General features: G+C 44.9%; 1 protein-coding gene across 1 annotated transcript; it reads left to right on the top strand.

Annotated features, from left to right (window-relative positions):
• Positions 1–14,553: 14,553 nt before the first annotated feature.
• Positions 14,554–22,741, top strand: Vps18 (VPS18 core subunit of CORVET and HOPS complexes). Its single transcript, XM_013359666.4, has 6 exons — positions 14,554–14,698; positions 14,806–15,054; positions 16,266–16,407; positions 18,318–18,409; positions 18,552–20,422; positions 21,463–22,741. Exons 2-6 carry the CDS (start codon positions 14,964–14,966, stop codon positions 22,186–22,188), a joined length of 2,922 nt encoding a protein of 973 aa, XP_013215120.2. The 5' UTR covers positions 14,554–14,698; positions 14,806–14,963; the 3' UTR covers positions 22,189–22,741.
• The last annotated feature ends 227 nt before the right edge of the window (positions 22,742–22,968 follow it).

Here is a 22,968-nt window from a genome sequence, read left to right as displayed (position 1 = left end):
TGAAATGCTTGTCTCCCTTTCTTCCTTTAAATGTCCTTTGTCACAATAATCACCTCCTATCTGCCTCCCTGTGGTTATTTGGTTCATTTATAGTGTTCCCAAGTTTTCTAAGACTACTAATTTATTCTTTCATGGTCCCACTCAAAAACCTACAGTGAATCCCTGTTGACTCAGGGGAGAGTTCACCACTCTGCTTGGCACCACGCACCTTCCAGACTACACCCTCGAGTAGAATAATGAGCAGTACTGAAAAAGTTTAGAAGAATTTTAATACCATTAGAAGTAGTAATGGATATATATATATATATATATATATATATATATATATTTTTGTGCTGGGCATTGAACTTAGGGGCACGTATCCACTGAACCACATCCCCAGCTCTTATTTTTTAAGACAGAGTCTCGCTAAGTTGTCTAGGGCCTCACTAAATTGCTGAGGCTGGCCTCAAACTTGCAATCCTCTTGCCTCAGCCTCCCAAGTCTCTGGGATTTCAGTCATGCACCACTGCACCCAGCTCCATTTCACTATTTTTGAGGTCACTCCATATTTCCTGTGTGGATATCTCATGCTTCTGCTAGACTAAAGGCAACCAAAAGGCAGGAAAGGTCTTGAGCCCTCATTCCCCAGCCTAACTGCATCCCATGTAGTAGGAGCAGACTGTTTGCAGGATGAATGAATAAAAGAATGGTGAGGCATAGCTTGCCAAATGGCAAGACTGGTGGGCAGCCCTGCCTTCCCTGATGCCACAAGCATGTGTCCAAATGACCAATCCCTAGGCCTCACCAAAAAACCAAATTGTTAATTGCTTCTCTATGAAGATTAGCTACAGTGGTCCAATGAATCCTCTTGAACCAAAGCCAAGACTTGCTACCTCTGAGGTCCATTCAAGTCTCTGGGATTAACCCTAAAACATGCATTCTTGTTTGGGAGTGATAAAAATAAATATGCTGAACATCAGCAACCTTATAAAAAGAGAACACAATAAATAAGCATCCAAATAGTCATATCATTCCAGATTATCTTTTTGGCATTGCTTGTATGAATTCATATTTTGCATAGTTGAAATCAGGGATATTGAATTTCAATATCCCTGATTTCAAGCAGTATGGCTACAGAAAAGATGCCAGCCCTTGTGCTGGAGCAGATGTCTAGCTCTCTGTTGTGCCTGACATCCCTTTAGTGCCTGGATCCTGAGGAGGAGTGATAGAGAAGGGACACACTCAGGGAAGTGTTTTAATAAATCGCCACATTCATTAGTCTGGTCAGATTACAAATGAGTGTGAACCAAAGCAAATGATGAAGATGTGGAAAAGCCTGAAGCCACAGCAGGCATCAAGCCCAGCAGGGAAAGAGAGTGTGGTCAGTCCATTTCAGTGCTAAATGCAGCTCAGGGAGGATGAGGAAAAGTTATGAGAAAGGAGCTGGAGGGGACTGCAGAAACCAGATCCCAAAGTTCACATATCCCTTCTCTTTTCCTTGGGGATATTTCACTGGGAGACCACAAGTCCTAAGTTGGCCAAAACCAGGGAGTGTGGCACTTCCAGTGCTAAAACCAGGATGGATGGCAGTCACCCTAACTAGATCCCTTTTGCCCCTGTTAGTACTCCCCACCTGCTCTCTAGAAGGATAGTAGCAACTGAAACTAGAAACAGAACAGGATTTTCCAAATGGACATGACATCAGTTTTTATTTTTTATTTTTTGTAAAAATACTGATATGAAAGGTAATTAGGTTTTGTTCACATTTAAATTTGTATAAAGCTATTATTTCTAAATTGAACTCCTTTCCCCTCTTTTATCTCAAATTACAATTTTGGCAACAAGACGCATACTGATTGAAAGTCACGTGCCTGGGCTCTGTGCCAAAGGACCTAAATTGGTATCCAGGTTGTACCACTTGCCAGCAGTTGTCTTCTCCAGGCCTCAGTTTCCTAGTCTGTAAAATGGAATTAAAATAGTATCGACTGCTGGGCATGGTGGCGAATGCCTGTAATCCCAGCAACTCAGGAGTCTGAGGCAGAAGAATTGCAAGTTCCAGGTCAGCCTCAGCAATTTATCAAGGCCCTAAACAACTTGTCAAGAGTCTGTCTCCAAAAATAAATAAATAAAAAGGTCTGGGGATATGGCTCAGTGGTTAAGTGCCCCTGAGTTCAATCCCCAGTACCAAAATAGATAGATAGATAGATAGATAGATAGATAGATAGATAGATAAAATAGAATCTACCTTATAATATGGTGGAGATGCAATGGTTCCTGGGGAGGGCTTAGAACAGAGGTGATACATAAGAGTGTTCTGTGACGGTGCACTCTTATACCATCTTCCCTGGGATCAGGGCAAGTTTTCTCAGGTGAAATCAAGACCCTGCCTAAGAATCAGCAGTACCATTTTTCAGTGGAAGTAAGTTTCAGAATTCTGTCTTCTGTGACTCAGGGCACACAAAAAGAAATTAGCTTTGGTTCAAATCATCATTCTAATATAGTAGTATTGTTATTTCCTATTTTGTGTCTATTTTTCCCACCCTCTTCCCCTTCTCCTGCTATTATATTTTATTTTACAGATGAAGAAATTGAGCCTCTGTAGGGATTAAATGATTTTTCTGAGACTTCACAGCTTAGAGAGAGAGAAGGCTTTGAAACCTGGTTCATTATTTCACCACCAGCCTCTCAGTCTCCCCATAAGAATTAGGATGATAAAGCGGTCATCTATTGTTCTATTATCTTTTGCCTTATATAAAAGTGCTCTACCACTGAGTTAGACCCCAGCCACAGAGAACTTTTAAAAATTTTGTGTTGTAATCAATTTTATTGATATATCATTTACCTACAATAAGATGCATCCACTTGAAGTTCAGAGCTCATTGAGCTTCCCCCTCCAATTTTTGTGGTACTGGAGATTGAACCCAGGGACACACAAATGCTCTACCACTGAGCTATATCCCCAGCCTGTTTTATTTTTTACTTTGAGATAGTGTGTCAATGAGTTGCCCAAGCTGCCCTCAAACTTGTAATCTTCCTGCTTCAGCCTCCAGAGTAACAGATTGTAAGTATGTACCACGATGCCTGGCCATAATTCAACCTATAACTTCATTTATGTAATTACTACCACCACAATCAAGTTGTGAAACATCTCCATCTTCCCTTAAAAGTTCCATCTTACTCCTTTCTAGACAATTTCTTACTGCCATACTAGATTGCAGGTGAACAGAGATCAGCTTTCTGCCATTATAGCTAACATGTTTTTCTGGAGTTTTTGTTTTCATTTGGTTTGGTCCTGAGGATTGAACTCAGGGGCACTTTTACTACTGAGCTACATTCCCATTCCTTTTTTTTTCTTCTTCTTCTCCTCTTTCCCCTTCCCACCTCCTTCTTCCCCTCTTCCTCCTCCTCCTTCTTCCTCTCCCTCTTCCCCTTCCTCCTCCTCCCCTCCCCCTTCCTCTCCCCCTCCCCCTCCTCCCCTCTCTCCTTCTCTTTTTCTTCCTCGTCATTCTTCTTATTTTGAGACACGGTCTCACTAAGTTCCTTAGGGCCTCACTAAATTTCTGAGGCTGGCCTGGAACTTGTAGTCTTCCTGCCTTAGCCTCCTGAACTTAGCCTTCTGAACTGGGATTACAGGTGTGCACCACAATGTCCCGCTCATTTTGCTATTTTAGAATTTCAAATAAATAGAATCATGCTTTATGTACTCTCATGTCTAGCTTCTTTTGCTCAGTATGATTTTGTTTCTTTTATAGTACTGAACCTGGGTTTTGCACATGATAAGCAAATATTCTACCATCTACCAGCCCTAATTTTATTTCATTTTTAGATAGGGTCTTCTATGTTGCCCAGGCCTTGAACTTGCCAACTTCCTGCCTTAGCCTCCTCAGTAGCTGATATTCCGGGCATGCACTACCATGCCCAGCTTCCTCAGTATGTTTCTGAGATTTACTCATACTACCATAACAGTAGGGTGCTCTTTCTCATTGCCAAGTAGTATTCTATTGTATAGTTATGTCACAATTTGTTCATTCTCTGTTGATAGACATTTGTTTACAGTTGGGGCTACTATAAACATTCATGTGCAAATCTTTGGGTGGACCAGGCAAGGTGGCACACAACAGTATCCCTAGCTACTAGGAAGGCTGAGGCAGCAGGATCACGAGTTCAAGGCTGGCCTGAGTCACCTAGTGAGACTGTGTCTTAAATTTAAAAAAATACAATGTAATGTTTTGAGCAACTAATAAATAAACAAAACAAAACAAAACAAAAAACAATGTAATGTTTTGAGCAAATAATAAATAAAAAAATTAAATTTTAAAAAATTTAATAAATAAATAAATAGCACTGAGGATATAGCTAGCTCAGTGGTAGAAAGTTCTGGGTTTGATCCCTGATTGCAAATTTAAAAAAATCTTGTGTGGACATACATTTTCATTTCTCTTGGATAAGTGCTCAGGTGTGGAATTACTGAGGTCATAGGGTAAATATGTATGTTAAGTGGCTGTTAGTGGCTGTACTATTTTATATTCCCACCAGCAATGTATGAGAGCTGTGTTTGCTATATGACCTTGCAACACTTGGTGTTCTTAGTCTTTTAAAAAAGTTTGAATTTTTTTTAAATATATTTTTTTTGTAGATGGACATGATACCTTTATTTTGTTTACTTATTTTATTTTACTGAGCAAAAGAAGCCAGACACGAGAGTACATAAAAAAAATTAACATTTATTTTTTTAAAGGTGTAAATGGACACAACACAATGTCTTTATTTTTATGTGGTGCTGAGGATCGAACCTGGGTCCCACCTGTGCTAGGGTAGAGCTCTACCGCTGAGCCCCAGCCCCAGACCCAGCCCCCAGTTTGGATTTTGCTATTGTGTTTTTTCTATTGTTTTTTTTTTAATATTTATTTTTAGTTTTTCGGCGGACACAACATCTTTGTTGGTATGTGGTACTGAGGATCGAACCTGGGCCGCACGTATGCCAGGCGAATGCGCTACCGCTTGAGCCACATCCCCAGCCCCTTTTCTATTGTTTTTAATACAAGAAACCATCATTTCATTTTTTAAAAATTTAAAAACAATTTTTTGTAAGAAGTCATATGGTTAAATATGTATACAAATTTAATTGTAACATACATATACAGCATAATGTGCTATGCACAATAATGGGTCAAGTCATAAGTTCAGTCAGCAGGCGCTTCCCAAGTACTTACAATGTGTCAGGTCTTATGATCTACAAGGTTGTTAGGGCTGTGGGCAGGATAAGGAGTAGCTGTTAGATTTTATTAGGTTTCACATTAATCAGAGAAGGCTTCCTGGCTTGGTTGAGTTGTCTTTCTGAGATGGGGGTTGGGTATGGGTGGGGGGGGTGGGGGGGGGAGGTTGCACCCAGGTGGTGCTTTACCACTGAGCTACCCCGCAACCTTTTTTTTTTTTTTGGTATAGGGATTGAACTCAGGGGCACTCAACCACTGAGCCACATCCCCAGGCCTATTTTTTTGTAGTTTATTTATACAGGGTCTCACTGAGTTGCTTAGCGCCTTGCAGTTGCTGAGGCTGGCTTTGAGCTCAAAATTCTCCTGTCTCAGCCTCCCAAGCCACTGGGATTACGGACGTGCACCACCGTGCCCGGCTCCCAACCTTTTTTATATTTTATTTTGAAATAGAATATTATGACCTCACTAAATTGCTGAGGCCGGCTTCAAATTTGTGATCCTCCTGCCTCAGCCTACTGAGGTACTGGGATTACGGGTGTACACCACTGCATCCAGTATGATGCCTCTTTTTTCTTTTCTTTCTTGTTATTTTTTTCTTTCTTTCTTTTTTTTTTTTTTTTTTGGCACTAGGTTTTGAACCCAGGGTCGTTTAACTACTGAGCCACATCCTCAGCTGTTTCTATTTTTTATTTTGAAACAGGGTCTTGCTAAGTTGCTTAGGGCCTTCCTAAATTGCTGAGGCTGGCTTGGAACTTGCAATCCTCCTGCCTCAGCCTCCAGAGCAGCTGGGATTTTATAGGCATGCGCCATTGCACCCCGGCTTGTCATGCATTTTTGAAATGTTTCCTAGAATAAGAAGTGGATAAGAATGACATTCAGCTCTGAGACAGTGCCCTGAAACCATTTTTTCTGGGCACTGTCCTCAAATGTTTAAATGGATTGTAACAAATGGCTTGACTTTTAGAGAGTGGTTCTACCCTTGCGGTTTATAGTTGAGGAAGGGATGGCTGGGCATGGTGGCACACGCCTGTAATCCCAGCAGCTCAAGTGGCTGAGGCAGGAGGATTGCAAGTTCAAAGCCTCAGAAAAGCTCCCTAGCCTCAGCAACCTAGGGAGGCTCCAAGCAACTCGGTGAGACCTTGTCCCTAAATAAAATACACAAAAGGGCTGGGATGTAGCGCAATGGTTAAGCCCCTAAATTCAATCCCTGGTACGAAGGAGAAGGAGAAGGAGAAGGAGAAGGAGAGGAAGAAGGAGAGGAAGAAGAGGAGGAAGGGGAGGAGGAAGAGGAAGAGGAAGAAGAGGAGGAAGAGGAGGAGGAAGAGGTGGAGGAAGAAGAGGAAGAAGAAGAGGAGGAAGAGGAGGAGGAGGAGGAGGAGGAAAACATACATTTGAGGAAGGGAGAGGGGAGCTCAGAGAGGCTAGAGTGCTGGCCAACATTGGCTGAGTTGGATTCCATATCAGAGAAAAGAGGCCTTGAGGACTTGGTCAAGGAAGTCACTGGAAGCAGCATAGAGGGTGGTGGTTGGAAGAGCAAAGCCAGTCTTGGAGGGGCTCCAGGCACAGGTGGTGACCCCACTAAGGCAGAAAAAGAATAAGACTCCATTTGTCTTATTCTTTTTCTGTTGCTATAACTGAATACCACAGACTGGGTAATTTATAAATGTTAAAGTTTATCTAGCTTATGGTTCTGGAGGCTGGTAAATCTAAGACGAGGGCTTTTGTACTGGTGAGAATCTCTGCAGGGTTCTGAGGCAACATAGGGCATCACATGGTAACAGGGTGTACACAGGAGACATTAATGCTAGGCCCATTCTTGAGATAATCCATTAATACATAAATGGATTAATCCATTCACCAGGGCATAATCCGCATGACCTAAAAGATCTTACCTGGTTCAATCTCTCTTTCTCTCTCTTTTTGTACTGTAGATTGAACACAGGGACACTTAACCACTGAGCTACATGCTAGTCTCCCTGTTTTTTTCTTTTGTTTGTTTTGTAGTTTGGTTAGAGACAGGGTCTCACTGAGTTGCTGAATGCCTCACTAAGTTGCTGAGGCTGGCTTTGAACTTGCTATCCTCCTACCTCAGCCTCCTGAGCTGCTAGAATTATACACTTGTGCTATTGCACTTGGCCCAGCCCTTATTTTATTTTAAATTAAGTTAGTTCATATAGTTGTGAGTAGAATACTGAAACAAGCATTGATTTCATATATATACAAACAAAAAATAATACTCGAGCACATACACACACACACACACGTACTGGGAACTGAACCAAAGAGCATTCTACCATTGGGCTATACCCCCAGCCATTTTAGGCTATACTCCAAGGTACTTTTTATCTTATTTGGGGGGGACAGGATTTCACTAAGTTGTCCAGGTTGGTCTCAAACTTGCAATCCTCCTGTCTTAGCCTCCCAAGTCACTGAGATTATGGGCTTGTGCTAATACACCTTTTTGAATTTTGTTTTGTGGGAAAAACTCGATCACATAAATCATTGATTGGAATGGAAGGAGGTTTGGTATAACGTTGTTAACTCTATTATTTGACCCATTTCCAAGTTACATGCCCAAAACAATAGTGACTTTTTTTCAGAGTTAAAATCTGATTAGGCTCTCAAATTTTATTCAAATTAAAGAACTGGAGGGCTGGGGCGGTAGCTCAGTGGTAGAATGCTCACCTAGCATGTGTGAGGCACTGGGTCCGATCCTCAGCACTACATAAAAATTAAAAAAATAAAGATATATATGTATATAGATAGATAGATAGATAGATAGATAGATAGATAGATAGATAGATAGATAGATAGATAGATAGATAAAGAACTGGAAACCATTTGATGCACAAAGGACTTGTTACCTGGTCATTGGTCTCTTTGTCAGGAACATCACCAGTAATTCAGTGGTCTTTTCACTGAACTCCCTGGACATTTTTATACTCCCTTGTTCCCCAATTCATCACAGGGTGGGGGTTTGGTGAGGTTTCACCATCATGCTGGGCAAGTGGTGACCTTTTGTTTTGTAATTTAGGAAGAGGAGGTAGAAAGGGGAACTACCATTTACTTCTGGGTATCTTCTGCTGCTGGGAACATTTAGGCAAGACCCCAAGGAAGCTGAGGTTCTAGAAACTGATTTCCTTAAAACTATTTTGTGCCCTGTGTCCCTTTGGAAATCCTTTCATGTCCCCTGTTAGAGGACCCCTGACAAGAGGATGCTCGTTTCCCATTTAGACAAGTGAGGCCACTGGTCCTACAGTCTTGGATGGGGGTGGGGAAGAGTTCAGGCTGGATAGACTCATGCCTTGAGCAGGGCTTTAACCTTCACCCAGAGAGTAAAGGGATGACAGTAATGGGAAGGGGAGGCTTTTGAGAACTGGGGCTATTTGAGTAGATTTGGACACATCTAGAAAGAAACAGGAGGGGGGGAAAAAGATGTTCTGAGTGGGCCAAGGGCCTCCTTTTCTTCAGCATATTTCAACCAGAGCCAAATATCTGCCAGGCCCTGTGCCAGGAGGTGGTGAGCAAGAGATACGCATCCCTGTCTGCCAAGAAAGAGAGACAGAGACAGAGAGACATCTGGCAAGAGGAAGAGGACCAGAGAAAGCAGGCATTCCAGAGGGTGCAAAATCCCAAGATCAAATACCAAAATGTCAAGAGGGTGTGGTGCATTCTAGGAACAGCCTTAGATCATCAAGTCCCAGGCACTGAGTGATTAGTAAAGGTAGAATTTAACTGGGATAAGCCAAGGACTGCTGGGTTTAAGTCTTTTAGCTACATTGTTAAATTGCAAAAATGTATTATAATGGTTAAAATAAAAATTAAATTTAAAAATAAATCTAGCTAGGTATGGTGGCATACTCTATAATCCCAGCTGCTTGGCAGGAGAGGCAAGATGACCACAAGTTTGAGGCCAACCTAAAAAATTTAGCAAGACCCTGTTCCAAAAAAATAGTAAAATATATTTTAAAATATATAATATAAAATTAAATTAAATTTTAAAAATGGCTGGATATTGGGGCTGGGGTGTGGCTCAGTGGTAGAGCGCTCGCCTAGCTTATTCGAGGTGCTGGGTTCAATCCTCAGCACTACATAAAAATAAATAAATAAAAAAAGGTATGTCCAACTACAAGTAAAAATATATATTTTAAGAAAATGGCTAGATATATAGTTCAGTGGTAAAACACTTACCTGGCAAGTATGAGGCCCTGGGTGCAACCTCTACACACACAAAAAAAGCCACATCTTATGAGGTGCAGTGGTAAACGGCTGTAATCCCAGTGGCTTGAGAGTATGAGACAGGAAGATAGATAAGTTCAAAGGCAGCATCTGGGGCTGGGATATAGCTCAGTGGCAAAGCGTCTGCCTTGCATTCGCAAAGCCCTGGGTTCGACCCCCAGTTCCAAAAAAAAAAAAAAAAAAAAAGTCAAAGGCAGCATCTGCAACTTAGCAAGGGCCTAAGCAACTCAGTGAGACCCTGGCTCTAAATAAAATATAAAAATGAGCTAGGGATGTGGCTCAGTGGTTAAGCACCCCTGGGTTCAATCCCTAGTACAAAAAAGAAAAGCCTAAACCTCCCATGCAGAATTTCAAAGGATTTGTATAAAGATTTCACATTCCAGGAAGCAAAACCCTCTACTACTTAAGTGCAGAGTGTGTCATGATTCCCTTCCAAAGAGAACAGCATGGAAAGTAGAACAAGAAAGTTTACAGTGGAAAGACCTGAAAAACGCTATCTTGGTCAGGTGATCAGAAACAATATCAACAGTGATAAATCATATGATATGATGATAATGGTATTTTACCTCCTCCACATCCATAAATAACCCAAGTCAAACATGAAAAAAAAAACAGTGAAATTCTAATAGAGAGTATCCTACAAAATACATGCTCAATCAAGATAATTGATGGCCTGGGTTTGGGCCCCAGCACTGGGAAAAATAAAATAAAATCATCAAGGTTGTCAAAAACAAGAAAAATGGTTCCATTCCCAGTGCTAAAAAAAAATAAAAATAAAAAACAAGGAAAATGTGTCAGGCACAGTGGTGCACACCTGAAATTCTGGTTAATTACTGGGGAGGCTGATGGAGAAGGATCACAAGTTCAAGGCCACCCTGGGCTAATTAAGCCCTGTCTCAATTTAAAAATAAAAAGTAAAAGTTCTTGGGATGTAGCTCAATGGTAGAGCCTAGTATGTGTGAGGCCCTGGGTTCTATCCCCAGTACTAAAAAACAAAACAAAACAAAAAACAAAAACAAGGAAAATCTGAAAAACTGCCCCAATTCAAGAGAAGCCTAAGCAAATATGACATCTAAATATAAAGTGGTATCCTGGATGGGGTTCTGAACCAGAAAAGAGATATTGGGGGGTAAAAACTAAGGAAATCTGAAGATAATATCAATTTAATTAATATTAACTTATCTATATTAGTTTATTAATTTTGACATAAGTAACACACTAATGTAAGATATCATAAGAGAAACTGTATGTGAGGTATATGAGAACTCTCTGTACTATTTTCCAATTTTTTCTGTTAATCTAAAACCATTTTTTAAAAAATCTATGCCTGGAAGTGTAGGACATAGTTCAGTAGTAGAGCACTTGCCTACTGTGTCTGAGACCCTAAATGTAATCCCTAGCACAAGCAAGCAAAGGGGGAGGGAGAGAGGAGGAAGGAGGGAAGAAAGGAAGAACACGTAGTCTTTAATTAAATCAATTGAATCATTCCTTTTGGTCTGGGTCTGAATTTGGTCAAGAGTTACAACTCATAGTTAACTTGCATTGAGTCCTTCCTTCCTTCCTTCCTTCCTTCCTTTCTTTTTAAATTTTAAGTTCTGGGAATTGAGCCCAGGGACACTCTACCACTGAGTCCTTTTTATTGTTTATTTTGAGGTGGGGGTCTCCCTAAGTTTTCAAGGCCAGCCTTGAATTTGGCATCCTGTCTCAATCTCTGGAGTCTTGGTAATTGCAGGCTACTGCACCCACAATGCTATTAAAATGGATTTACTTATTTCACAAATGTAGAAATGAGGCAGGAGAGAGTTCATTCATGCAAATGTTTAACGATAAATACTTACTAGTAAGTTGGTGACTGCCCTGGAAAGAGTTTACCCATGGTTCTGGGGCTTCCCCAGTAAGTGCCCTACAGGTGTCATGGGCAACTGTCCAGGATGAGCTCAGTCATGTAACCTCCACCCAATTCTACACAGTTCCTCTCCTACCACAGACAATGGTGTCAATGCCATCATTTCCAGGTCTCTCTAAAGAGCTGCCCTGCACTTTTTTTTAGTATTTTTTTTAGTTGTAGATGGACATGAGACATTTATTTATTTGTTTATTTAATTATTATTATTATTATTATTTTATGTGGTGCCGATAATCCAACCCAGTGCCAACCCATGTTCTAGGCAAGTGCTCTGCCACTGAGCCACAACCCCAGCCCCTGCACTTTTCTTTTACCCTCCTCCTCTAACTTGCCACTAAGTCCAGGAACATTTTCTTATAAATGTCTTCCCTGTCTTTCTAGTCTGCTCTTTCCCCTGTTTGGAACCTCACAGTTTCTCTGTCTCTGCCTTAGATCGGATCCTTCCTGGGGTGAGCTCCACCCAAGCCACCACCCATCTTTCTATAACCCACATCAGATGATTTCATTTCCTTCTGATGGCCCATTCCACAGCTACCACAACCTAGTCATGGCCCATCCCATTTCAGTCCCCTGCTTCCTAGCACTCCAGCTTTTAACTCACAAACATTACCCCCACATTGTTTGCAGGACTTGCTTTTAGTTTTTAAAGCCTACATAATGCCTTTCCTTCTTTGTTTTTGGAGATTATATGTGTACTTCAAATCGTAGCTCAAATTCAACTACTTTCATACTCAAATTCTTGTTGGCCAAACAATCAATCAGCCCTTACCTGTCTTATGGCACCCACCAAACCGACTCTGAGGACTAAAGACCAGTAGACCCACATCTCTAGCTGAGAGTTCTCTAAGGTACCTGTGTAGTCCCATGTTCAAAGATGTCTGAATTACTTCTTACTATCAATTTGTTACGTATATCAAAGCAAAATGCCCATACTTCATAATTGGGTGCCCCCAAGTGGCCAGGATAAGAAAAGTCATAGCAGTTCTGGGGTACAGGGAGGCTTCATAGAGAAGGTGGATTTGAGAAGTACTGAGGTTAAAGCCACATTTAGAGTTTATTGAGCTCGTGTTGCATGTTAGATATTACATTATAGCAATGAGCTTTCACCTAGATCACCTCGTTTACTCCTCAAACAGACGTACTGGGTATGTATTCTATGTTTCTATAGAGGAGGCAACTGAGGTTAAGAGCATCTGCTATGTAGTAGCATAGCTACTTAGTGGCTGAACACGGATAAGAAGGCTTATCTCTGGTTCCTACTCTATAGTACAGCCAAAGGATTGAAGGATGAGCATGTAGAGGTGGATTTCTGTAACCAGCCCACCAAGCAGAATGTAGAATCTACAGCAAGCAAGGTTCACCTAGGCCCCACCCCATACAAACCAGAGAGTTGTGGACACAGGACAGTGATGAAGTGGCTGGAAGTACTCTGTGTCCCTGAGACAACCCTCATAAGTATGTTGGCCTTCAACTGCTAATGTACTTCATGCAACATGGACATTCCCATGCTCTGTCCAAACCTGAAGGCAGAAGGCAGGTGATATGGGGTGGAGCTTTATGCATGGGGCAGGGTAGCCCCCTGCCTGGATCACTTTTCCCAAGGTGGAAACCTCTTGCCTACCATCCAGCTTTGAAACCTCCCTCCTCCAACCTGGGGCCTCCTTCTGGAAAGTGGTGTCACAACTGCAGGTTTGGGCAGGAAAAGTAGGACCCTGGTATAGTGGGAAGCATCCTAGACAGTTTGTCCTTTTAATCCCTCCAGAGCCAGTACATTGCCAGGCTCTGATAGCCCTCAGTAGGAGTTGCAGGGGTGTCACAGTTCTGGCTGGAAAGTTCAGCAAGAATGTAAGGTATAGGGGCTGGGGATGTGGCTCAAGTGGTAGCGCTCGTCTGGCATGCATGCGGCCCGGGTTCGATCCTCAGCACCACATACAAACAAAGATGTTGTGTTTGCCAAGAACTGAAAAATAAATATTAAAAAATTCTCTCTCTTTAAAAAAAATGTAAGGTATAGTGCAAACCTGCATGCCTTTGAGAGTGAAAGGGCACTTTTCATTTTTAGGATGGGGTTACCTGCAAAAGTGAGGGCAGCTGTGATCCTGGCTGAAAGCCTTTCACTTTAGCAAGGGGGCCCCAGAAGGAGACAGATTTCATCTGGGTCACCTAGGCAGATGGAAGACAGAAACCCAAATGTACTGGCACTTGAGCCCTCAAACTTTTTTTTTTTTTTTTTTTTTTTTTTTTTTTGCTACCAGGGATTGAACCCAGGGGTGCTTAACCACTGAACCACATCCCCAGTCCTTTTTAATATTTTATTTAGAAACAGGGTCTTGCTAAATTGCTTAGGGCCTCACTAAGTTGCTGAGGCTGGCTTTTAACTCCCCATCCTCTGCCTCAAACTACCCAGAATCTTGGATTGCAGATGTGAACCGCCACACCTGATCCAAGCCCTCAAATTTCTGGGCCTTAGGATTACTTCTCTGACTTTGGCTAGTGGCTCTCACCTTTTCCACCACCTTTATTCCTGCTAGGCTTTTTGGGTATATGTTCCTTGCTCCTCCATGTTCCCACAGTCCTGTGGCCCCGTCGATGGCCGCGCACCATGAGGCCAGAGACCTTGGTTGGTTTTGTTCTCTCTGCCATGTCCCCAGAACCTGGCACAGAAGGATGCTCATTTGTGGATCGAGTGATCTTATGCATAAATGATCTCAATCACTTCTAATATTAATGATATATTTATTGGTCCACCGCAGCTACCAAGACAGGGTCTTGCTAAGTTGCTACTTAAACTTGCCAAGACTAGACTGGCCTCAAACTTGCTACCCTACCACCCCCCCACCCTCGTCTCAGTCTCCCAACTAACTGCGATCACCGCCACTTCACACGGCTTTTCCTGTGTCGTGTGAAGGTAGACAAAAATAATGATTAGATTAAGAAACAGAAGGTCCTACGGAGGGTATCTAGGCAGCGGGCTGTTGGAGAGGCTGAGCAGACCATCTGAGAAGGGGAAGTCTGGCCTTGAGAGCTGCGAAACCGCTACACTGAGGCTGGACTGCGCTGGGAGCGTCAGGAAAGGGGCTGAGAAAGCCGGGACTTCCCCCTGGTGTAGAGACCCGGAACTGCAGCAGGGCCTGGAGGGAGGGGCTTGCGTAGGCAGGGCACGCCCACCAGCCGGCAGCGCTCGGGCCACTAGGGGCGCACCCGCCTTGGCCCCACCCCGCCCTCGCAGCCCCTGCGGCGCCTGCGGGTGGAGGCCCGGCGGCTGACTGCTCCCGCAAACGCAGTTCTGAGAACCCGGAAGTTACGCCATAGGCGTGCGCCAGGGGAGCGGGAGTCAGCTGAGCTGCCTGGCGAGGTTGGGGGATCGGCTAAGGGGAGTTTGGGTTCACTTGGGGGCCGAGTGGGGTGCAAGATTGCTCCAGATTCAAGGGGAAGGACTCTCCCACCTTCTTTCTCTATAAGGCGAGAGCGAGAACGTCCAAGGAGGCCGCGGTGGCTGGTTCCCAGGATCTGTCAGAGGCTGGGGAGTCGCAGCTTCCAGTCCGGGGCGACGGGGATCCCTGGGGGCAGCCCAGTCGTGATCTCCGCGCCCCGGACGAAGGACCCAGAGGTCGAACACCATGGCGTCCATCCTGGATGAGTATGAGGACTCGCTGTCGCGATCCGCTGTCTTGCAACCCGGCTGCCCTAATGTGGCAATCCCCCACTCGGGTAAGAAAGAGAGGGGCGCCGATGCCCCCTTTTGGCACCTTTGGGGCATGAGCGGGAAGGGCGGCTCCAAAAGCTCGGAATCACCTCCGGAACTTGAATTTTGCGACTCCTTATTTTCCTCCAGCTCTCTTGGCTCCCAGCTGTCGAATGGTGGAAGTTTGAAAGAGCCATGAGAGCAGCCGCATGATCTAGGGCCTGCCACTAGGGTCCTTTCTAAAGAGGGAAGTGGGGCTCAGTTAAGGAAATACTTGCCTACAGGGCCGCAGTTGAGCTGTTGGGAGAATCAAAAATAGAATACAGGTTTTTCCTGATACCTGATTTTTCTGCTTTCCCACCAGACCCGAGTGAGAATAGGATAATGAAATTTGTGGAAGAGGAATGTTGTAGAAGGAGGGATGGTCCTAAAGGGAATTTGTCACTGATCTGGGAGAAATGGAGATGAGATATTCTTGGCCTTAGCTAGAGCTGTGTTCAGGGAAATTTTTGTAGAAAGTAGTGCAGAGTTGGCAGAGAGCTGGTCACATTTTGAGCAATTGTCTAGTGAGAAAGCTGCTGCAGTTTTGTTAACACCAATGATTGGAGCGGTTCCCCAGGGCTCCCTCTGCCTTCAGGCTTCTGAAAACTCACTGTTTTTTCACTACTGCATGTTCAGGGAGGAGATAGATAATGAAGTTGGGATTAAGCTAAACAGGGGTTGTGGGACCAAAGACTGATAAGAGAATGCTCAAATCAACTCCCTGTAAGACTCACACCCTCCTCCCCTCCCATTACCACTGGAACTAGATACATCCTGCTGTAATAGCATCTCAGGTGATCAAGAATCAACCACTCCCTGCTCTCAGAAGTGTGAGAAGAGGCCAAGACCCTTACAACAAACAACTTGATCTCAAACTATTTGTTAATCAAAAGTGTGGGTGGGGAGGAACTACTGGGAGAATGTCCTGTAGCACTGTTGTTTCTTGGGTTTTTTTGTTTGGTTTTGTTGCCTGTCTCTTCCATAACTAGTGTTTCCTTTTTTTTTTTTTTTTATAAAGTCAATAGAGATTTTTTTTAATATTTTATTTACATTTTAGTTTTTGGCAGACAACATCTTTGTTTGTATGTGGTACTTAGCATCGAACCCGGGCCGCAAACATGCCAGGCGAGCGCGCTACCACTTGAGCCACATCCCTAGCCCCATAACTAGTGTTTTCTAAACTTCTTGCCTGTAGGGTATGTGAATGCCCAGCTGGAGAAGGAAGTGCCCATCTTCACAAAGCAGCGCATTGACTTTACTCCTTCTGAGCGTATCACCAGTCTTGTGGTCTCCTGCAATCAGCTCTGCATGAGCCTGGGCAAGGATTCACTGCTCCGGTAATTTAGATCCCAAAAGCTTTTGCAATAGGGAATGGAAGGGTATTAGTTGGGGCCTTTCTTTCATTGGGGGCAAAGGAAGTAATGGATTTGGAATTTTAAGGATGTGTTCTATTTGTTCCTGAACCAACATAGTGTAGTAGTCATAGCTAAGAATCAGACAGACATATTCAGATTCCAGAGGTACCACTTAGGAGCTATGGAATTTTTTTTTTTTTTCAGTAGTAGGGATTGAGCAGAGGGGTACTTTATCATTAAGTTACATCCCTACCCACCTCCTTTTTACTTTTTATTTTGAGATAGGGTCTTGCTAAATTTCCTAGGCTGACTTTAAACTTGCAGTCTTTCTTCCTCAGCCTCCCGAGTAGCTGGGATTACAGGTATGCCCCACTATGCCTAATCCCAGCTATGAGATTGTTTTTTGGAGGGCAGGTACCAGGGATTAAACTCAGGGGCACTTGACCACTGAGCCACATCTCCAGCCCTATTTTGTATTTTATTTAAAGACAAGGTCTCACTGAGTTGCTTATCACCTGGCCATTGCTGGGGTTGGCTTTGAACTCATGATCCTCCTGTCTCAGCCTCCCAAGCTATTGGGATTATAGGCGTGTGCCACTGTGCCCAATTCCAGCTATGGAATCTTTAGCAAGTCACCTAATCTCTCTAAACATGGTCCTTCATCTGTTAAATATAGCTCTAGCTTACAAGTTGGTCACAATGGTCATTGGAACAATCTATAGAATCCTAAAGTATATCCACTAGAAATAGAAATAATATATGACAAAAGTGTCATCAAAATTGTTTATCTATCTAGAAAACCATCTTGGGTAAACAGAGCCTCTGTCTCACAAAATGAATTCTAGCCAGGTGCTGTGGCACACGCCTATAATCCCAGTGGCCCTGGAGGCTGAGGCAGAAGGATTTCAAGTTCAAAGCAGTCTTAGCAAAAAAGTGCGGAGCTAGGCAATTCAGTGAGACCCTGTCTCTAAATAAAATACAAAATAGGGCTGGGGATGTGGCTCAGTGGTCAAGTGCCCCTGAGTTCAATCCTTTGTACCCCAAAACCAAAACAAAGCCAAAAAAAACAGCTACACCTGTTAACTAATGGAATGTTCATGAAATATCACTAATTGACAAAAGCACATTACAAATTAATACACATATGAAGGCTTTTTTGGTAATAAGATCAACAAAAACCTATTTATGTTATAAACATGAAAAAAGATGTTAGCATCAATTTTCTAGGTTGGGAATGATGTTTGAAAAGCAAATCATTACCTTTTTCTTTATGCGTGTTTATATTAACTCTTTAGTGAGAATAAGCATATAACTTGGAAAGGATTTAATTAGAAAAATATAATTTAAATGGATACATTCAAAGTTATTTTGAAGATTGAGATAATACTAGATTAAATTCTTGGTATAGTGCTTGATATATAGAAAGTGCTCAATAACCACCAGCAACTCTGTTGTTCTCATCTTACCCCAGCAGTCTGGGATAAGCCTCCCATATGCACTGGAGATCTTTTTTCCTATAAAAGTATAGATGGACACAATACCTTTATTTTATTTATTTATTTATTTGTTTGTTTTTTATGTAGTGCTGAGGATTGAACCCAGTGCCTCACAGATGCTAGGCAAGCACTCTACCACTGAGCCACAACCACAGCCCCACACTGGAGATCTTTTGAGCATAGGGGAAAGACTTCTCAGAATGAAGTGGGAGATTTCTCAGAATTGAGGGTTCTTAATAGGATCTATGTTTCAGGGTTCTTTTGGGATTTTATTCAGAATTTTGGTGTATATGTAGATTTCAGGGAAGAATGACTAGGACTTTTACCAGAGAATTTCACAATCCAAAAGAGGATCTTCCCTTCTTTAGAGTGATACTGTGGCTCTTATCCCCACAGCATTGACCTGGGCAAAGCAAGTGAACCCAACCATGTAGAGTTGGGGCGTAAGGATGATGCTAAAGTTCACAAGATGTTCCTGGACCATACTGGTAAGTGGTGGTGAAGATCTGACAGGGACTTCTGGGTCAGTCACTGCCTGGGAGGGTGGGATCTGAGGAGGGAAGGGGCCGGGAGGGGGCTAAGGGTGGAAATGGCAGCATCCTCTAGGATGCCATATTCTGTCCTCTCTAGGCTCTCATCTGCTGATTGCTCTGAGCAGCACTGAGGTCCTCTATGTGAACCGTAATGGACAGAAAGTACGGCCACTAGCACGCTGGAAAGGACAGCTGGTGGAGAGTGTAGGTTGGAACAAGGCACTGGGCACTGAGAGTAGCACCGGACCCATCCTGGTTGGCACTGCTCAAGGCCAGATCTTCGAAGCAGAGCTTTCAGCCAGTGAGGGTGGACTTTTTGGCCCTGCCCCAGATCTCTACTTCCGTCCATTGTACGTGCTAAATGAAGAAGGAGGCCCAGCACCTGTGTGTTCCCTGGAGGCTGAACGGGGCCCTGATGGGCGGGGCTTTGTTATTGCTACCACTCGACAGCGCCTCTTCCAGTTCATAGGCCGAGCAGCAGAGGGGGCTGAGGCCCAGGGCTTCTCAGGGCTTTTTGCTGCCTACACAGATCACCCACCACCATTCCGTGAGTTTCCCAGCAACCTGGGTTACAGTGAGTTGGCCTTCTATACCCCCAAGCTGCGCTCTGCACCCCGGGCTTTTGCCTGGATGATGGGGGATGGCGTGTTGTATGGCTCATTGGACTGTGGCCGGCCTGACTCCCTTCTAAGTGAGGAGCGAGTCTGGGAATACCCAGAGGGAGTAGGTCCCGGGGCCAGCCCACCCTTAGCCATCGTCTTGACACAGTTCCACTTCCTGTTGCTGCTGGCCGACCGGGTGGAGGCAGTATGCACACTGACTGGGCAGGTGGTGCTGCGGGATCATTTCCTGGAGAAGTTTGGGCCGCTCAAACACATGGTGAAAGACTCCTCCACAGGCCAGCTCTGGGCCTACACTGAGCGCGCTGTCTTCCGCTACCATGTGCAGCGTGAAGCCCGGGATGTCTGGCGCACCTACCTGGACATGAACCGCTTTGACCTGGCCAAGGAATATTGTCGAGAGCGGCCTGACTGCCTGGACACAGTCCTGGCCCGGGAGGCTGACTTCTGCTTTCGCCAGCATCGCTACCTGGAGAGTGCCCGCTGCTACGCCCTGACCCAGAGCTACTTTGAGGAGATTGCCCTTAAGTTCTTGGAGGCCCGACAGGAGGAGGCTCTGGCTGAGTTCCTGCAGCGAAAACTGGCCAGTTTGAAGCCATCTGAGCGAACCCAGGCCACACTGCTGACCACCTGGCTGACAGAGCTCTACCTGAGCCGGCTTGGGGCCCTGCAGGGTGACCCCGAGGCTCTGAATCTCTACCGGGAAACACGGGAGCGTTTCCGTGCCTTCCTCATCAGCCCTCGCCACAAGGAGTGGCTGTTTGCCAGCCGGGCCTCTATTCATGAGCTGCTTGCCAGTCATGGGGACACGGAACACATGGTATACTTTGCAGTGATCATGCAGGACTATGAGCGGGTGGTGGCATACCACTGCCAGCACGAGGCCTATGAGGAGGCCTTGGATGTGCTTTCTCGCCACCGTGACCCTCAGCTTTTCTACAAGTTCTCACCCATTCTCATTCGTCACATCCCTCGCCAGCTGGTAGACGCCTGGATTGAGCTAGGCAACCGGCTGGATGCCCGGCAGCTCATCCCTGCCCTGGTGAACTATAGCCAGGGTGGAGAGACCCAGCAGGTGAGCCAGGCCATCCGCTACATGGAATTCTGTGTGAATGTGCTCGGGGAGACTGAGCAGGCCATTCACAACTACCTGCTGTCACTGTATGCCCGCGGCCAGCCAGCCTCGCTGCTGGCCTACCTGGAGCAGGCTGGGGCCAGCCCACATCGTGTACATTATGATCTCAAGTATGCGCTGCGGCTCTGTGCTGAGCATGGCCATCACCGTGCTTGTGTCCATGTCTACAAAGTGCTGGAACTATATGAGGAAGCTGTGGATCTAGCCTTGCAGGTAAGTCTTGTCCCCAGTCTGGAGAGGAACCTGGAGAGCAGTAGGTTCAGAGACTGAAGGGTTGGCAGGGGAGAAGGCTAGAGGGTGCTGGCTTCTCTCGCAGAGAGGTGCTATGCTATAGAATCTAAGGACATGGACTCTATAGAGCTCTGCCATTTTTTAAACTGTGTGACCTTGGGCTAATTTCTGAACCTTTCTATGCATCAGGTTATTCAGCTATAAAATGGGAGTAATTAGTTAGAGTTCTTTTTACCTCATAATGTACTGCATGAGAAAAGCTCTCAGGGGCTAGGTTGTAGCTCAGTGGTAGAGCGCTCACCTAGCATGTGTGAGGCCCTAGATTCAATCCTCAGCATCCATAAAGATAAACAAATGGGGCTGGGGATGTGGCTCAAGTGGTAGCGCACTCACCTGGCATGCGTGCAGGCCGGGTTCAATCCTTAGCACCACATACAAACAAGATGTTGGGTCTGCCAAAAACTAAAATGTAAATAAAATATTTTTTAAAAAGAAAAAGATTACAGATCAGGGCTGAGAGTATAGCTTAGTGAGTAGAGTGCTTATTTAAAAAAAAAAAAAGAAAAGAAAAGAAACAAACAAAGGTATTGTGTTCATCTACAACTAAAAAATACTTAAAAAAAAAAAAAGAAAGAAAGAAAGCGCTCAGAACAATGCCTGGCACATACATATGAGTAGAAGGAGAAGCTGCTGAGTTACCTTTCTCAAATTATGAATTGCACTTGCCTTAGGATCAAATGAAATGCTATTTAATATGTAAATTCCTGGGCCTGAACCCAGAATTTACTGAATCAGAATGTCTGAGGATAGGTCTCAAAAATCAATATTTTTAACATGTTCCCCAAGTAATTTTTAAATTCTCTGAAGTTGGAGCCCTACCAACATAAGTAGCTTCTTTTTCATAGCTGTGACAGTGACAGGCCCATTACGGGCTCTGGTTCTCCCTGGGCATCTGTCTATCTTGTAGTCTCTTTCCTGGGTGAGGAGGGGGCTTGACCCTAACACCCCCAGTTTCCCCACAGGTAGACGTGGACCTGGCCAAGCAGTGTGCAGACTTGCCTGAGGAGGACGAAGAACTACGAAAGAAGCTGTGGCTGAAGATTGCTCGGCATGTGGTGCAAGAGGAGGAAGATGTGCAGACAGCTATGGCCTGCCTGGCCAGCTGCCCCCTGCTCAAGATCGAGGATGTGCTACCCTTCTTTCCTGATTTTGTCACCATTGACCACTTCAAGGAGGCGATCTGTAGCTCACTTAAGGCCTATAACCATCATATCCAGGAGCTGCAGCGAGAGATGGAAGAGGCCACAGCCAGCGCCCAGCGTATTCGGAGAGACTTGCAGGAGCTACGGGGCCGCTATGGCACTGTGGAGCCCCAGGACAAATGCGCCACTTGTGATTTCCCTCTGCTTAACCGCCCTTTTTACCTTTTCCTCTGTGGCCACATGTTCCACGCTGACTGCCTACTGCAGACCGTGCGGCCTGGCCTGCCTGCCTATAAGCAGGCCCGGCTTGAGGAGCTGCAGCGGAAGCTGGGGGCTGCACCCCCACCAGCCAAGGGCTCTGCCCGAGCCAAGGAGGCTGAGGGTGGGGCTGCAGCAGGAGGGCCCAGCCGAGAGCAGCTCAAAGCTGATCTAGATGAACTGGTGGCTGCTGAGTGTGTATACTGTGGGGAGCTGATGATCCGCTCTATTGACCGGCCCTTCATTGACCCACAGCGCTATGAGGAGGAACATCTGAGCTGGCTGTAGAAGGGTGTCCTGTGAAGAATGGGCAGGCATGGGGAGCTGCTACTTGGCCCTCTTGGGAAGGCCACACCCTGTCTGTGCTCAGTCATCTGTGGTTATGTTGGGGAGTGGGAATAGAACTGTCATCCTGAAGTGTCAGGGGTGAGGGCATTCTGCCAGCTGCCTGCTGTGCTTCAGATCCACCTTAGAACTGCTGTTACTCAGGCCACCAGCCTGGAGAGGTCAGAAACTGGATCCACTCCCACTCCTATATCTAACAGATCCTTTGTCCTTGTCATTCCCCACTCTGTTCATCTTCTGGATTGCGAATACCCTTCTTTCTTTGCTTTGTGGCCTCTGGACTCCCAGCCTTTCTCTGTCAGAGAAAGCCTCCTCTTCTCTCTGCCCCAGGTGTACCAGAAGTGAAAAGATAGCCCTCCCACTTCCTGAGCTCTGGTGGGGAAGGTGATACTAATGGTGGCCCTGGTCCACACTCTGAACCTCCACTATGAGGGGTGCCTTGGGACTGGGGACCTCATAGAAGACATTGGGAGAGCATTAAAATGTCTGCACTGCATTGGTGGCGCTGGAGTTGATGGCTTTGTTGATGCTAAGCTTAATGATGTAGGAGGGGCTGGGATGCCACAAGGAGTCTGCCAGGGCCCTGCAGACCTTCAAGCCATGGCACATGGTCCTTCACCTGGAGATGAAGACAGGAAGATCTTGTCAGATTCTGCTTTCTTCCTTGTCTCCCTCCTCTATCTTTTGACTCAGTTGAGGATTATATTATAGCCCATCATTTTA

Source organism: Ictidomys tridecemlineatus, chromosome 5 (genome assembly GCF_052094955.1).
Source record: "Ictidomys tridecemlineatus isolate mIctTri1 chromosome 5, mIctTri1.hap1, whole genome shotgun sequence".
Classification (NCBI taxonomy): domain Eukaryota; kingdom Metazoa; phylum Chordata; class Mammalia; order Rodentia; family Sciuridae; genus Ictidomys; species Ictidomys tridecemlineatus.
Note: the sequence above shows the minus strand (reverse complement) of the source record. Positions and strands in the feature narration are given on the sequence as shown.

Coding starts and splice junctions, on each gene's coding strand:
- Vps18 (XM_013359666.4), top strand. CDS start 14,964: ATGGCGTCCATCCTGGATGAGTATGAGGACTCGCTGTCGCGATCCGCT. Junction 18,410..18,551: donor GATGTTCCTGGACCATACTG/GTAAGTGGTGGT, acceptor TGTCCTCTCTAG/GCTCTCATCTGCTGATTGCT. Junction 20,423..21,462: donor CTGTGGATCTAGCCTTGCAG/GTAAGTCTTGTC, acceptor GTTTCCCCACAG/GTAGACGTGGACCTGGCCAA.